Below are 13,781 nucleotides of genomic sequence, written 5' to 3'. Positions count from 1 at the left end.
GGACGGCTCTTCTCACAGCCCTCCCCGCTCAGGGCTGAAAGATATACAGAGTCCTCCTTTCTTCCTACTGTTGCTCCCAAATCATTCCTCTTCCTCCTTCAAAGTGTCCATTCATCGGATGCTCACGCTTCCTCCTTGTAGGGACCTGCCGGCATCCTAGACCCAGGCTGGTTGCTTCCCATCATTTTCTGAAGCCTTGGACTAACTCACTGTCTTGTCTACTCCGTGTAAAAAGAAGGAAAGCAAAGACTCGAAGAAGAAACTCGTCTACAGGACAAACAGCCTACACAAACCATGAACTCATTTACCTGAGACCCAAACTGGATGGTATCTGGCTACTACTACCGACCATTCTAAACGGGCCCACAGTAGACGGACCCTGATAGAATGGGAGACAAATAAAAAATAAAAACAGACTTACTGGACTGGTTGAGCTGGAGGACTCCCCAAGATACTGCCCTGAGATACTCTTCAAACCTTGAATCAAAACTCACCCCTGAGGTCACCTTGTAGGTAAGTAACAGACTGGCTCTCAAAATAATGAATATTACTGAAGTACTGTGCTCCTTTAAAAAATCACCTATATAAGACCAAAGAATCAACCATTACTTTAAAACTAAGATGAAAATGTAAGGGGTCAGGGAAACTACATTAATAGAAATGGAATAACAAGAACAGAAATGAGAATATTCACACATTGTGAAGATTCTGTAACCAACATCACTGAACAATTTGTGTAGAAATTATTGAATAGGAACCTAAACTGCTGTGTATACCTTCACCAAAAACAAACTAAAAAAATATCTAAGAAAAATGCTCCCTACCAAAGCTATTCGGGAACATAAGCCAGAGAAAATTTTGGTTGTACTCACTCAAAACTCTTTTGTTTTGTCCATCTTAATCTAAACACATTTCTACGTTCTCCTTATATTCTTAAAAATGTATATAAGTGAGGCAAAAAAGATGAAGAACAAAAACAATTTAAATACTGTTCTGGCTGCGGACTTACGTTTCTACTGCAGTTGGCAAAATATAAATAAAAACTTTAACATTCATTAAAGCACACACCGAGATGTGAGAGTGGGCTAATGTGATCCTACCTGATGAGATCTTCTCTATCTTGGAAGATTCTGGTTTTCCGACTGACGGTGTAACTAGGAAACTCCATCCGGCCGAGGTTGACTAGCAGTACAGTAGAAAGCTGTCCCTGTCCACCACATGCAGCTTCTTCATCTTCCATCGAGTCCGTCAACGAAAACAGCAGCAAGATGCGGGAAAACACAGCCCTGGGGCCTTTACAGACTCTCAGGGACTGGCCGGCCAAGTCTTTAGCTCTGAAAAATGTACAATATAGAAACACCTTTCTTTTGTAGGCATTTAGATATCAGATTTCCCGAACTATTTTCAGCTAAAACAAATATAGATGGCACTCCTTATTCTAAGCCTGAGGCAGCAGAGTGTAGTAGTCTTTTCAGAGTTGGAATTCTACATCTACCGCTTCCAGCTGTGTGACCCTGGAGTATTACTTAACCTCTCTGGGGCTCAGTCCCATCGAGGTGCACAGTAAAGTGTAAATGAAGTAATGTCTCCCAACAACTTCACAGATGGTTTGGCTCGATAAAAGTATTTCCTTCCCCTCCCATAGAGGAGTACAGGATTTACCTTGGTTGTGAATGTTTAAAATATCAGGAAAAGTGTCATTAAAGTATCATCTGTGCAGCATTAGCAATTATCAATTCTTGATTTGAGTCCTTATTTAGATTTAATAACAGGTATTTATTTAAATGTCCTTATCAAAGGCTCTTGATAAGGTGTGGCATTTTGTACACAGGAAGTAGTACAAATCTACACCGAGGTCTGTTGCTACTCTCTGATGTGCAAAGCAGCCCAGGCAAGTATCCACTCCACAGTGACCTTGGAGGTATTCAGTTCAACTCTGGGTGCCTGCCAGGTGGGGCTGGAGGTCTGGATTAAATCCAGAGCCATGTGGGCCCTCTGGACTCCAGCAACTTAGGTGCCATCTACAGTGGAATTTCTCCTCCTTGGCACTACTGACATTTGAGGCCAGATCATTCTCTGTGGTAGGACCTGTCCTGTGTTCTGTGGGACATTTAGCAGCAGCCCTGACCACTACCCACTAGATGGCAGTAGCACGCCCCACTCCCCCCAGTTATGACAACAAAAACGTCTGCAGACATTGCCAGATGCCTCCGGGGGGCAAAATCACCCCTGGTTGAGAACCAGTGGCCTAATGGAGTCCCCACACCCACCCATCCCAGCACCTATTAAACCAAAAGCAGTACCACACCCCTGGGGTGGCAGAGATTACTGCCACCATCAAAGACAAGAGAGAGAGGCAGGGGTGAGGATTCCTGTTGCGCTCCCATTTAGCGGAGAACCACTGAGCTGAAGGACGGCCCAAAAAGTGCCCGCTTCACCCATTTCCAGGGGACGCCCCTAGTGGATCAAGCCTCCAGGTGGCAGAATGAAGAATTAACCATGGAAAACTGAGCAGTGACTATCTACTAGGATTAAGAATATATAAATAATATGACTTTTTCTGTTTCCTTATAATAACGGCAGGGTAGACAAACCAGGAACTGCCCTGATGTGGGACTGTTACAGACTCTGAAATTCCATTTCTGGGGCCTACAATAAAATGAAGAAATTAAGTAAAGTACAATCTTAAAAGACAACAATTTTATGTACAACTAAATAGCCTTAAAATTTTACTTTCCTACAAGTCCGAATTCAGTGATAAAAACATTAATCTTTTTTCTTTTCTTACATAGGTCCATATGCTAAGTGCCCATCGTGAGGGAGGCTACTGACTTCAACACTGATTTACCTATAAAGATGCTACACTCAAGGTTAATATCAGGAAATAGAACTAGATAAAGAATGGGCTTAAAAGGCATTTAACAGGCCACAGAGAAGAGATTTTATACTTCTAAAGTCAATTAACTATAAATATGCAATTTATTAATTTTTAATTTTTAAGCTATACTATAACCTTTTTGGAAAGGTTAGTACTAAAATTTTTCTTAATAATGTAAGCTTAATTATATCTATGGTCTATTAAAGATTATTACTTATACTATCTTCCCAACAAGAATGTACTCAGTTGAGTTCTGGATATCCAATGACAGCTCCAAGTTACATATATATGTATATAAAACAAATAACACTGACATTATTTTTCAAAAGTGTGAAAAGCATCATTTCATCTTTAGCTATTCCCAAAGAGTGGATTTCCACATTGAAGTTGATACAGTTTTATTTTATTGATAACAAAGGCAGGAAAAATAAAAAATTCTAAAAGTTGTTATATAATCTCCCCCAAACTGAAACAGTTTGAGGACTCAAGTATAAATGAAGCCACCCATAGTTTCTGTTAATTTTTTATGTCTTAATCCAAGAAAAACTGAAAGATTACACTTGTCTATACTTTAATAAAAAGCTTGCTAAAATAAAAGTGACTGAATACTAAAATCCTGTAAAAATAATAGTTAAAATTGTATTTTTCTTAAATAATAATATACCAGAATTTACCAAAGGCCTACTGCCTCTGCTACTGCCTATTTTTTTTTTTGGTCTTAGAAATTGGTACTGTACTAAAGTAAGACTTCTCAATAATAAACCAAGAATTCAGGCTACTGTAATTAAGACTCCAGGCCAAAAAAGTATACAATCTATCACAATAAGCACACATGCTATTAAGATTTTAAATGTTTTCACTGTAATGAAGGTGCCCAGTTGCACAGTGGTTAAAGCATTCAGCTACTAACTAAAAGGCTGGCTGTTCGAATCCACCAGCCGCTCCAAGGGAGAAAGATGGGTGGTATTTTTCCATAAAGATTACAGCCTAGGAAACCCTATGGGGCAGCTCTGCTCTGTCCTATAGGGTCGCTATGAGTTGGAATCAACTCCACAGCAGTGGGTTTGGTTTGGGGTTTTGGTTACTGTAGTAACAGTCAATAAAACCTTTTTAAAATCACTGCTCCAATTGCAGGCTGATTCTTGCCCCAAGTGAAGACTGAACGCTGCTTGGCCAGTTTGAGAAAGGAGTCCACCAACTGCTGCTTCTGCCCGCTGGGGTTCACCAAGTGGAAGATCTTGGCCAGGGCTTTCAGCTCGGGGGCAGAAAGTAGCTCAAGCACTTCAGAGAGTTCTTGCAACTCAGATTCTGAAATGGTTAAAAAAGAAAGTAGTTAAAAATAGTTTTAAGACTTCTATTACATTCTAGCTTAATTTACAAAGAAGGAAACTTAGATGCAAATAAAATGAAATTCTACTGTAGAAATTTTAATGAGTTTGCCAAACTATTTACAAAAGAATATGTAAAACAATTCACTCTTGAAAGTCATAAAGTAACAATTTCTCACTAAAAAGTAATGGGAAAAATGTGTGGTTTGGGCACCCTCCTTTAACAAGCTCGCTGGAATATACACTGGCATTCCTGTGTGTAAGTGAGTAACATTCTCTTGGCTGCTAACCAAAAGGTTGGAGGTTCAAGTCTACCCAGAGGCACTTTGGAAGAAAGGTCTGGGGATCTACTTCCAAAAAATCAGCCATATGGCACACTCTTCTATTCTGACACATTGGGAGTCACCATGAGTCAAAAATCAACTGGACAGCAACTGGCTTCTTTCTAATTACAAAACCTCCAACCAGACCTCTCTGGACAGGTCAGAGTACACTCATCATCAGCCCTCTTCTCTCCCAGGTCTCCTCCCTACTCAAGTGCAGCAGGCTGGGGTCCTTCCCCTCTGGGCCCGTGCACAGGTTTATTCATCCAACATAAGTGACTATTAAGTGACCCAGACACCACGCTAGGCCCCAAGTCTGCAGTGAATCAGACCTGGCTGGTCTTTTTCTTCAAGGCATTCACAGTTTAGGGAAATGTCCTTCATTCCACATATATTTACAGAGTGTATACTATGTACCAGATAATGTTCTAAGGTCCTGGGCACACTATAATCAACAAAATAAAGTCCTTGCCCACAAGCAGCTTACATTCTAGCATAATAAAAAAGTACCTAAGTCTGTCAGGTGGTGATCACGGCTATGAACAAAAATGGGTAAGGCAAACTGGACGTGGCAGGGAGGCTGGCTCTACGATGTACAGGGTGGTCAGACAACTCTCTGATGAGGTGACATGGAGGAGAGATTCGAATGGAATGTGGGGTCAGCTGTGTGGAAGCCTGTTCCACGTAGAGGGGACAGCAAGCACAAATCCTCTGAAATGCGACGTGCTCAGCATGTGAAGAGCACTACGGGCCAGTGGGGCTGCAGCAGAGTGAGCAAGCGGGACAGGAGAGACAAAGCCTGAGAAGCAGCCAGGGCAGCACTTACCTAAGCCATCACATCCATGCTCCTTCACCAGCCCCCATGCCTGTCCCCCAGCCCTTCCATCTCCACCCTGAGCAGCTGATCACAGTCACCCTGACTTCACCTTTACTTAATACTGCCCACAACAAACTGTGCCCCATAGACACCGTCTGCTTGACCTGCTTATTTCTGTCTAAATGTCAGCACCTTGAACCCAAGGCTCACATCTTCCATTTTCCTTATATCTAACGAGCTTCCAGTACACTACTGCACTCGATACACAGGTAAGTACTCGACAAATGCCACTGAAAAACAACCAAGGTTGGGCTTGGAGAATAAGATAAACTCTCCTTTAGTGTTAATACACACGCAAATCAACTGAACAGTTCTTAAAGCAATCACCTCATAAACCATAAAATCTGTCAGTGTCTGCATGGAGGGGTAAAGTTTTTAGAGGTGATATTAACTTCAAATAAACGAGCTTTATCCTATCCTAGAACCAAAAAACCCAAACTCATTGCCATCGAGTCGATTCCAACTCATAGCGACCCTATAGGACAGAGCAGAACTGCCCCATAAGGTTTCCAAGGAGCAGATGGTAAATTCGAACTGCCAAACTTTTGATTAGCAGCCAAACTCTTAACCACTGCGCCGCCAGGGCTCCATTCTTTCATAGAGGAAACTGAAAGGGATTCAAGTTCTTGCTGGAAGAAGAGACTGAGAGACTGAGAAAGGATGACTTAAAAAGTCTTACACGTGACTTCTGACCACTAGCTGCAATGAAGTCAAGAAAAACAGTGAAAAACACTAATTTTCTTCTGTGGCACACGTCCACATGTATATCCCGAGGTAACTTTAACACCCTAAATCTGTGACACTCAAGAAAGTAACAGCAGAAAATCTTTCCATTACTCTAGTATTCTTCACTCAGGCTGAGAATGTTCTTAGCATCACACGAAAAATTTGTTATCCTAAAAACTATCAGTTAAAAATAGAAAAACAATTAATTATTCACTAGGCACCCACCAGGAAATGGGACCATACAAATATTACCATCATTCTGCAGAAACTTAATTCTTCACATAGCATTTTCATTTCACGTTTCCTTCTACTAACCGTACCTGTCTGTAGAAAGCCTGCTTCCTTCAGTTCTTCAATCACAGGCCTTAAATCTGGGGCAATCTCTTCATATTCTAATTTGTTCATTTTAATCCAGTTTAATTTACGTTGAAAAAGTCGTACATATAACTTCTGACTGCTAGCTGCAATAAAGAAATCGGTGAAAAATATTAACTTTCTTCTCAAGCACAATATACAAATACCTTTGTTAAAACCAAAGTGAATGAAATATACTCTACCAGAAATATATATATGCTTACTAAACTGATCTTCTAAGAAAATCCTTTTCCTCCTTTGGAAGATGGAATTTATTTCAAACAGAACTCCCTGTACGGATGTTCCCTTGCCCCTTGTACCATCACTACAGCATAGGACCGGCATGCAGAATGGGAAGCTCTGGGCCAGCTCTGCTGCTTCTGAGTTGTATGCAGGTCACTAACCCTTACAGAGTCTCCTCTGTTAAAAATGATGGGGTGCGGGGGGCGATAACACCATCCCCCCAAGTTGATAGAAAGATTAAACAAGATATTCGATGTGTTATAAGCCATTAAAAAATTCAAATGTTGGTCTTGAGTACTGCTTATTTCAGAACTTCTAAAAACCAACTTCTCCACTTTCTTGTCACCAGTATTTCCCCTCCTTCAGAGGAGCCCTCCACAGAATTCTAGTTATTTTGCTCTCTGCTTTTAGTTTAATATGCATTATTATATTTTTGGTTGATAAGAAACAAATCCAAAAGAAATTATCAAAACCCTGTCTACACAAGGAAATTACTACCCCAAGAGACAAAAGGTCCACATAAACCAGAGACTCCACCAGCCTGAAACGAGAAGAACTAGATGGTGCCCGACTACCACCATGACCACTCTGACAGGGAACAAAAGAGTCCCTGATGGAGCAGGAGAAAAGTGGGGTGCAGAACTCAAATTCACATAGAAAGACCAGACTTAACGGTCTGACTGAGACTAGAGGAACCCCAGATGACATGGCCCCCAGACTGTCTGTTAACCCAGAACTAAAACTATTCCCAAAGCCAACTCTTCAGACAAAGATTACACTGGACTATAAAACATAAAATAATACTCTTGAAGAGTGTGCTTCTTAGTTCAAATAGATACATAAGACTAATCGGGCAGCTCCTGTCTGGAGGCAGGATGAGAAGGCAGAAAGGGACAGGAGCTAGTTGAATGGACACAGAAAACCCAGGGTGGAAAGGGGGAGTGTGCTGTCATATTATAGGGATTGCAACGAGGGTCACATAACAAGATGTGTATAAATTTTTGTATGGGAAATTAACTTGAGCTATATAAACTTTCACCTAAAGCACAATAGAAAAAAAAAAAAATCTGACACTGATAAGGGCAGCTCTCTCTCTAGCTCAGTGATCTTGGTGGAACTACTAAATCAACCTCTCCAGGCTCAGTTTCCCTTCAATGGATTACATTTAAATTTTTCCAACTCTAAAATGGCATAATTGTATGTTTTAAAATTTTAACATTGATTTTGTTTTTTTTCTTTAAAGAGGCAAAATCAGTTAGTAGTTGTTTTCACAGAGAGATGTATTGTAAACGATTTTCCTCGGAACGCGGTAAGTAAGAACATGTGGAACTCGTGCTAGGAAAACTGTTCCTGTTTCTCAATGGTACTGAAGCCTGGAGCCACCAACCACTCAAACACACAGTTTAATGCAGTCAGTACCCAACCTAGACCCATGGCTGCTCTGGGTGGAGGAGTCAACGTGATATCTCACGTTCGCCCCCTGGTGCGAACCTCACAAGCAGAGAAGGAAACAGCATGGATACCTTATGTAACTGCCCAGAGAAGTACTTTTCCTACGTTTAAAAGACAAGGAATGCTATAATCGTTCCACGGTGTGAATTTTAAAATAACAATACTTATCTCAAATACGAGTAGTAACGTTCCAGACTTTCTTTTTTAATCTACTGAGGTGTCAGACATGGTTACATATTACTAGAGGGCAGCGCGGCCCACAAGTAAGCTTTCCCTTCCCCCTGAAGGGACTCGTTTCCACGCAGCCACCGTGACCCACTGGATTAGTTGCATGGCACCACATGGAGAGGTTTCTGCTCCAAACCTGCACCACTGGCAGCCAAGGAATGGTGGCACAGACTATTTTTAAACGTATCAACTTAACTTGAAACTTTCCATTTCCTCCGCACCCTGCTTTTAAAAGGCAGAGTCCAAGAATCTAACGTGTTGTTGAGGTACATATACACAGATAGATAGATACATATGTACATGTCACAAGTTTCAGGTCATTTTTTCCTGTAAAAAAAAATCTTTTTTTTTTTTTTGAGGAAATGGTGAGAAAAAGACAAAACCACCTCACAATCAGTCTGATTACATGCACAAATAGAAAGAACGCTTTTCTAAATCGTACCGCATTTTTTTAATCTGGATGAGGTTGTTTTATATCCATCAAATATAAGTATAATCGAAAAACCACTGTTCCCATTATAACCAAAGTATTGCTTGTCGAGCACTACACTACAGGAGTAAATGCCTCCAGCACAAAGTCTTGTCTAGCTGGCACACACATCCTTAGAGAGACAAACCTTGCCGTGGGTTCTGATTCCCATTAACTACAGTGTACTCACAAACCAGTGACTCCTCCTGGTCACTCGATGACTGCCCATCACATCACTGTCCAAATCAGGACAGTAAATGGGAAACAAAAACTCCAAAGCAAATAGGCTTAAGATACCTGATAACTGATAAAATTTAGCTACAATTCCCTTCTCATGTTCATCAAAGAGCATCAAATCATCTTCATTCTCAAGTACAGCTTTCAGTACCACCAGGAAACTCCGAAGGTAATACGGATGACTCGATGGTGCTGGAGTTGTTGTACCAGGAACATCACGGGCTGGCTCCTGCTCCAAAGCAACGCTGTGAATGGCGTCATCCTGTAAGCCACTGTCACCGTCCAGAGGAACTGCCTGGATCTTACTTCCCTTCGAAGCATCACTTGCAGAGCTCAGAGAGTTTCCTTCCGAATCTGATAACTGTGTTTTTGTTTCTGTAGCAACAGTCATTTTTACTTCTTTACAACTTCCTACCTCACATTTTTCATCACCTTGACCATCTAGTCCTTTGATACTCTCCTGCTCTTCAAGGCTGTCTTGTGAAGTAGACTTTAATTCATTCCCAAGAGTTAAATCTGGTGAAGAGAATACAAGAGCATTATCTGAGAAGCCAGAGGTGAGGGCTGACTCCCCACATTCTTGCGTAGCCATCTGGCTGTCGGCTTCCATTATCTTACTGCCTCCTTCAGTATGTTCAGGAGCACTCTCTTCTTGAAGAGAATCACACACAAAAATGTTTTCCTTTTGAGATGAGTTCTCCAAAATTTGATCCGTGTCCTCAATCTCTGAAGAGTTGTCAACCAGGCTCTTCACCACTGTGGGCAAAGAATTCTGTGAATCTGTAGCTCTGTGAGTCTCACACTCCTCATTCTTCTCCACTGCTTTTTTAGCCTTTCTGTACCTTCTAGATAATTTGGATGACAGGGTTCCCAAAGGAATGACTTTCACATTACGGTTTCTCAGCTCATCTTGATTTCTACACACAAAATCATCATTACTTTTAAAATAGGAACTGGTCTGCTGTTTTATGCTCTTTCCTGCTGAATCACTTTGGCCAGGGCTTAAACTCCTCTTTAGGGGTGCTGAATTCTTTGGGGGTAAGCCAGCATGAACCGGATTAATCTGAATGGCATCATCCTTGTTAGCACACATTTCATCAAGATGCTGGTTTAAGTCGTATCTTGGTATCATTTTACTACAAATGGGGCAGGCAAGTTTAGCAGGTGGTACATTGTTAAAACATGAAATAATAGAATTGGATCCTTTATTTTTAGTTTTGCTGACTGATAAACTTCTACGAGGTCTTTTTCCGTCAGATTTCCCTTCTGACATTATGAGCATTAGAAAAACTGGGTCTTCTGCATAATGAAACAAAGGATACTTCAGGTGAAAGACGGCAACGGTTTACTTGGACTTTCTGGACCTGAACTGACAGAAAGTGGAGTTCTATTTGACTTCATATTATTGTTCGACAATTTCTTCTTTCTACAACATAAAACACATGTGAATTAAAAATCATTTTTGTGAATTCAACAACAGAAAGAGAAAAGCAAGCTCTAAAACATGAAATACCGGTATCTCCCGGGACGGGGAAACTACGGCGAGCCTGGGAGAGAAGAGCACGGCTCTGCTCCCGGCTCCTCACACGACCGTAGCGTGCTGCTCCCAGGAGGCCGGGGGGCATCTTAGGGGTGACCGCCATCACCTCTCTAAGGTTCAACATTACCGGTTCCAAACAGGAAAAATCTGACTATTCCAGATCCTTTCGTAAAACTACGATTGTTTCCCCGGGAGGGACAACGATGCCTCCGCACCACCCCGGGGGCCATTCCGGCCTCACAGGCTCGCACCGAGGAAACGCCCGAAGCCACGGGCAGCTCTGCACACGCTTCGCGGCCGCCACTCGGGCCCCCGCCACGGCGCCCAGAACAGCGCTGGGCACCTCCCCCTCCCGGCCGCCACGTGCCTGCGGGGCTACTTCCTGCCGGGAGCGCACCTGCGGCCGCCAGGCCGAGCCCGGGCCGCACGCCGGAGCCCGCGCCGCCCTCCCAGCGCCGCCCGCGAGCCCGGCCCGGCCGCCCGCTCCTCCTACCTGGCTCAGCGCGCCCGCGCTCCCAGGCATTCCCAGCCGATCCCCGCGTCTCGGTTCGCCACAGGCTCGGCGAGTGGAGGCTCGAGCGATCGATCTCCCTTCCCCGTCAGGTAAAAAGTTTCCATCTTGTGTGGCTAAGGCTACCTGAGTCCTCGAGGAGAGGCGCCTACCTCGTGCCGAGAGATGTTCGGGATACAGAAGATACGGCAGTGAACACAATGGAAAACGGGGTGGGGGGATAAGGGGGAAGGGACCCCTGAGTTTATGAAAGATAGATTCTGGTGGAGGGAGAGAGAAGAAACGAAAAAACAAGTAAATTGTGAAATCAGAGGTAACAGAGGCCCAGATAATGAAAAGCAGGGATTAACAAACTTTCTCTCTGTAAAGGTCCGGTTAGTGCGTATTTAGGCTTTGCAGGTCACGTAGTCACTGTTGCAGCTACTCAACTCCGCTGTTAAAATGCTAAAGCTGCCACAGGCAATATGTAAAAATGAGTGTGGCTGTGTTCCATTAAAACTTTATTTACAATAACAGACAACAGGCCTGATTTGCCCTCCAGCTACAGTTTGCTATGGTTAGCTCCAGCTGTAGTTTGCTGCCCTTGCAGGTCATTGAATAGATTTTAGCATTTACTTTGAGTGAGATGGGTGGAATGGGGAGGCACTGGAAGATTTTTGGGTGCATGCTAGAAAAAGACTATTCTGTTTGTTATATTAAAAGTTGAGGGAGAGTGGGCAAGCGTGGAAGCAGAGAAAACAAGGCTCATTCAGTAATTCAAGGAAAAAATATGGTGGCTTGGGTCAGGGTACTAGAATTGCAGTTGATAAGAAAGAGACTCTGGATTTATTTTGAAGGTAGAGCCAAGAGGATTTCCTCAGGGTAAAGGATGTAAAGTGTGAGAGAAGAAAAGTCAAGGGTGACTCTTAGGTTTTCAGCCTAGCAACTGGAAGAATAGAGGGAAAAGATCCAGAGTTCAACTTTGGACAGTAAGTTAGAGATGCCAGTTTCATTCTTGTGGATTAAAAGACACTTGAATTTATGAATCTGGAGTTCAAGGGAGAGGTCAGTCTGGAAATATGAATTTGGGAGTCATCAGAATTTATATACTATTAACGTGGGACCAGGGATAGACTGTAGACAAAGAATTAAAAGATTAGAGGTGGGGCAAGATGGCAAAGTGAGTGGATGCTCCCATTTACTTCCCCAGCAACTAACTCACTGGACAACAAATGAAAACAAACACAGGCTGAGATCTCAGAATTCCAACAGCAGCTGAGACATTGGAGAGTCAGGGTGAGTCCAGAAGTAGCCGAGAGGTGGAACAGGGTCAGCTCAGAATCTAGGAGACTCTACCCGCTAGCACTGGGAGCACTCGCTCTTCACAGCCATTTGGGGACAGGGCTGGGTAACGCTGCCAAACAGGGAATACAGAAAAGGAGCTAATTTGAGGAAGCTCTAGCCCAATTTTTTTTTTTTAAGGCAGCACAAATTGGCCATGGGGGTTCATAGGCCACAAAATTGGGAGGGGAGGAAGGGAGACTGTGGCACAGCGTGAGAGTGCTGTTGAATCTTGATGAAGCCTGAGATGTACAGGCACTAAGACTAGGAGAAACTACAAGGGCAGCAGAGCAAAGGGAATACTTCAGACTGACAGGGTCAAAGGAAATAGCCCAAAGCAGGTCACTTTGGAGGGCCTGTGCAGGAGCACCTGTGAGGAAAAGACAGCCCCATGTGGCCACCACAGGAAAGTCTAGTCCCAGTGCTTACGTGAACGTCTCCAACTAATTTCTTTCCCATGCATGAGTATTGAATTCCAGAGATCTAGCATATGGAACTCCTGAACCTGCACTGGAAAAAAAACAAAAGGATAAGAGTGCCATCTAATGGTTCTCACAAGAAGATACCAAGCCCACTGCTACTGGGCCATTCTGACTAATGACAAAACTGCAGGGCTGAGGGATGCTGCCCTATGGCGTTCCTGGGGCGGTGAGTGTTTGCAGACCTGGTCTGCCGCATCTTTCTCTCGAGGAGTGGCTGGAAGGTATGCACCAAGGCCTTTTGGTCAGCAGTTGGATACTTTGCCCTATGCCACCAGGGTGCCCAATCAGAAAACTTTCCCACAATAGAGTACAAAATTTGAAGCTAAATAAATTTTTTTTAAAAAAAAGGTAACTAAATCACCCAAGTTCAACAAAAGAGAGTAAAACATACAAAATCAGAAGAGAAGAAGGAACAGTGAAAAGCAAAACAGGAAGAAGAGAAAATCCCACGGAAGACAGAATAATGCAAAGAACCGATAAATTAAATTTCAGATTATGGTGCTAAATATGTTTAAAGAAAGGAAAAAACACACTGAAAACAAAATAGAGGAGATAAGGAAACAAATTTAGGAACAAAATGGGAGATGTAACAAGGAAATTCAAAACAAAACAAAAAAAACAAAGGGAACTACAGGAAATGAATAGAAAAAGCAAGAGCATTGATAGCTGTAGAGGCTCTGATGAGTGTAGAGCATTGATGGATGTAGATGTTTAAAAACATCTGAGAAAAAGCAAGAAAAACAATAATAGTCAGACAGAAGATAGAATAAGTGAACTAGAAGAAAAAATAACTTATCAAGTCTCAAGAGAAAA

The 13,781-nt window shown here is 42.6% G+C and overlaps 1 protein-coding gene across 5 annotated transcripts in view; it reads right to left on the bottom strand.

Moving 5' to 3' along the window:
• The window catches only part of FAN1 (FANCD2 and FANCI associated nuclease 1), a 43,246-nt gene extending 32,080 nt beyond the window's left edge, over positions 1 to 11,166 (bottom strand). Inside the window, exons 1-5 of one of the 5 annotated variants that reach the window (XM_049852826.1) lie at positions 11,149 to 11,166; positions 9,176 to 10,541; positions 6,453 to 6,593; positions 3,985 to 4,186; positions 1,101 to 1,334 (exon numbers count right to left, since the gene is read on the bottom strand). In XM_049852826.1, coding sequence (XP_049708783.1) covers positions 1,101 to 1,334; positions 3,985 to 4,186; positions 6,453 to 6,593; positions 9,176 to 10,397 — 1,799 coding nt within the window. In that variant the 5' untranslated portion in view covers positions 10,398 to 10,541; positions 11,149 to 11,166. The other 4 variants (XM_049852825.1, XM_049852824.1, XM_049852827.1 and 1 more) reach the window with 4 other exon arrangements.
• Between the last annotated feature and the right edge of the window lie 2,615 nt (positions 11,167 to 13,781).

Source organism: Elephas maximus, chromosome 13, assembly GCF_024166365.1.
Source record: "Elephas maximus indicus isolate mEleMax1 chromosome 13, mEleMax1 primary haplotype, whole genome shotgun sequence".
NCBI classification, from domain to species: Eukaryota; Metazoa; Chordata; class Mammalia; order Proboscidea; family Elephantidae; genus Elephas; species Elephas maximus.
This window is presented reverse-complemented; position numbering and strand designations above follow the sequence as displayed.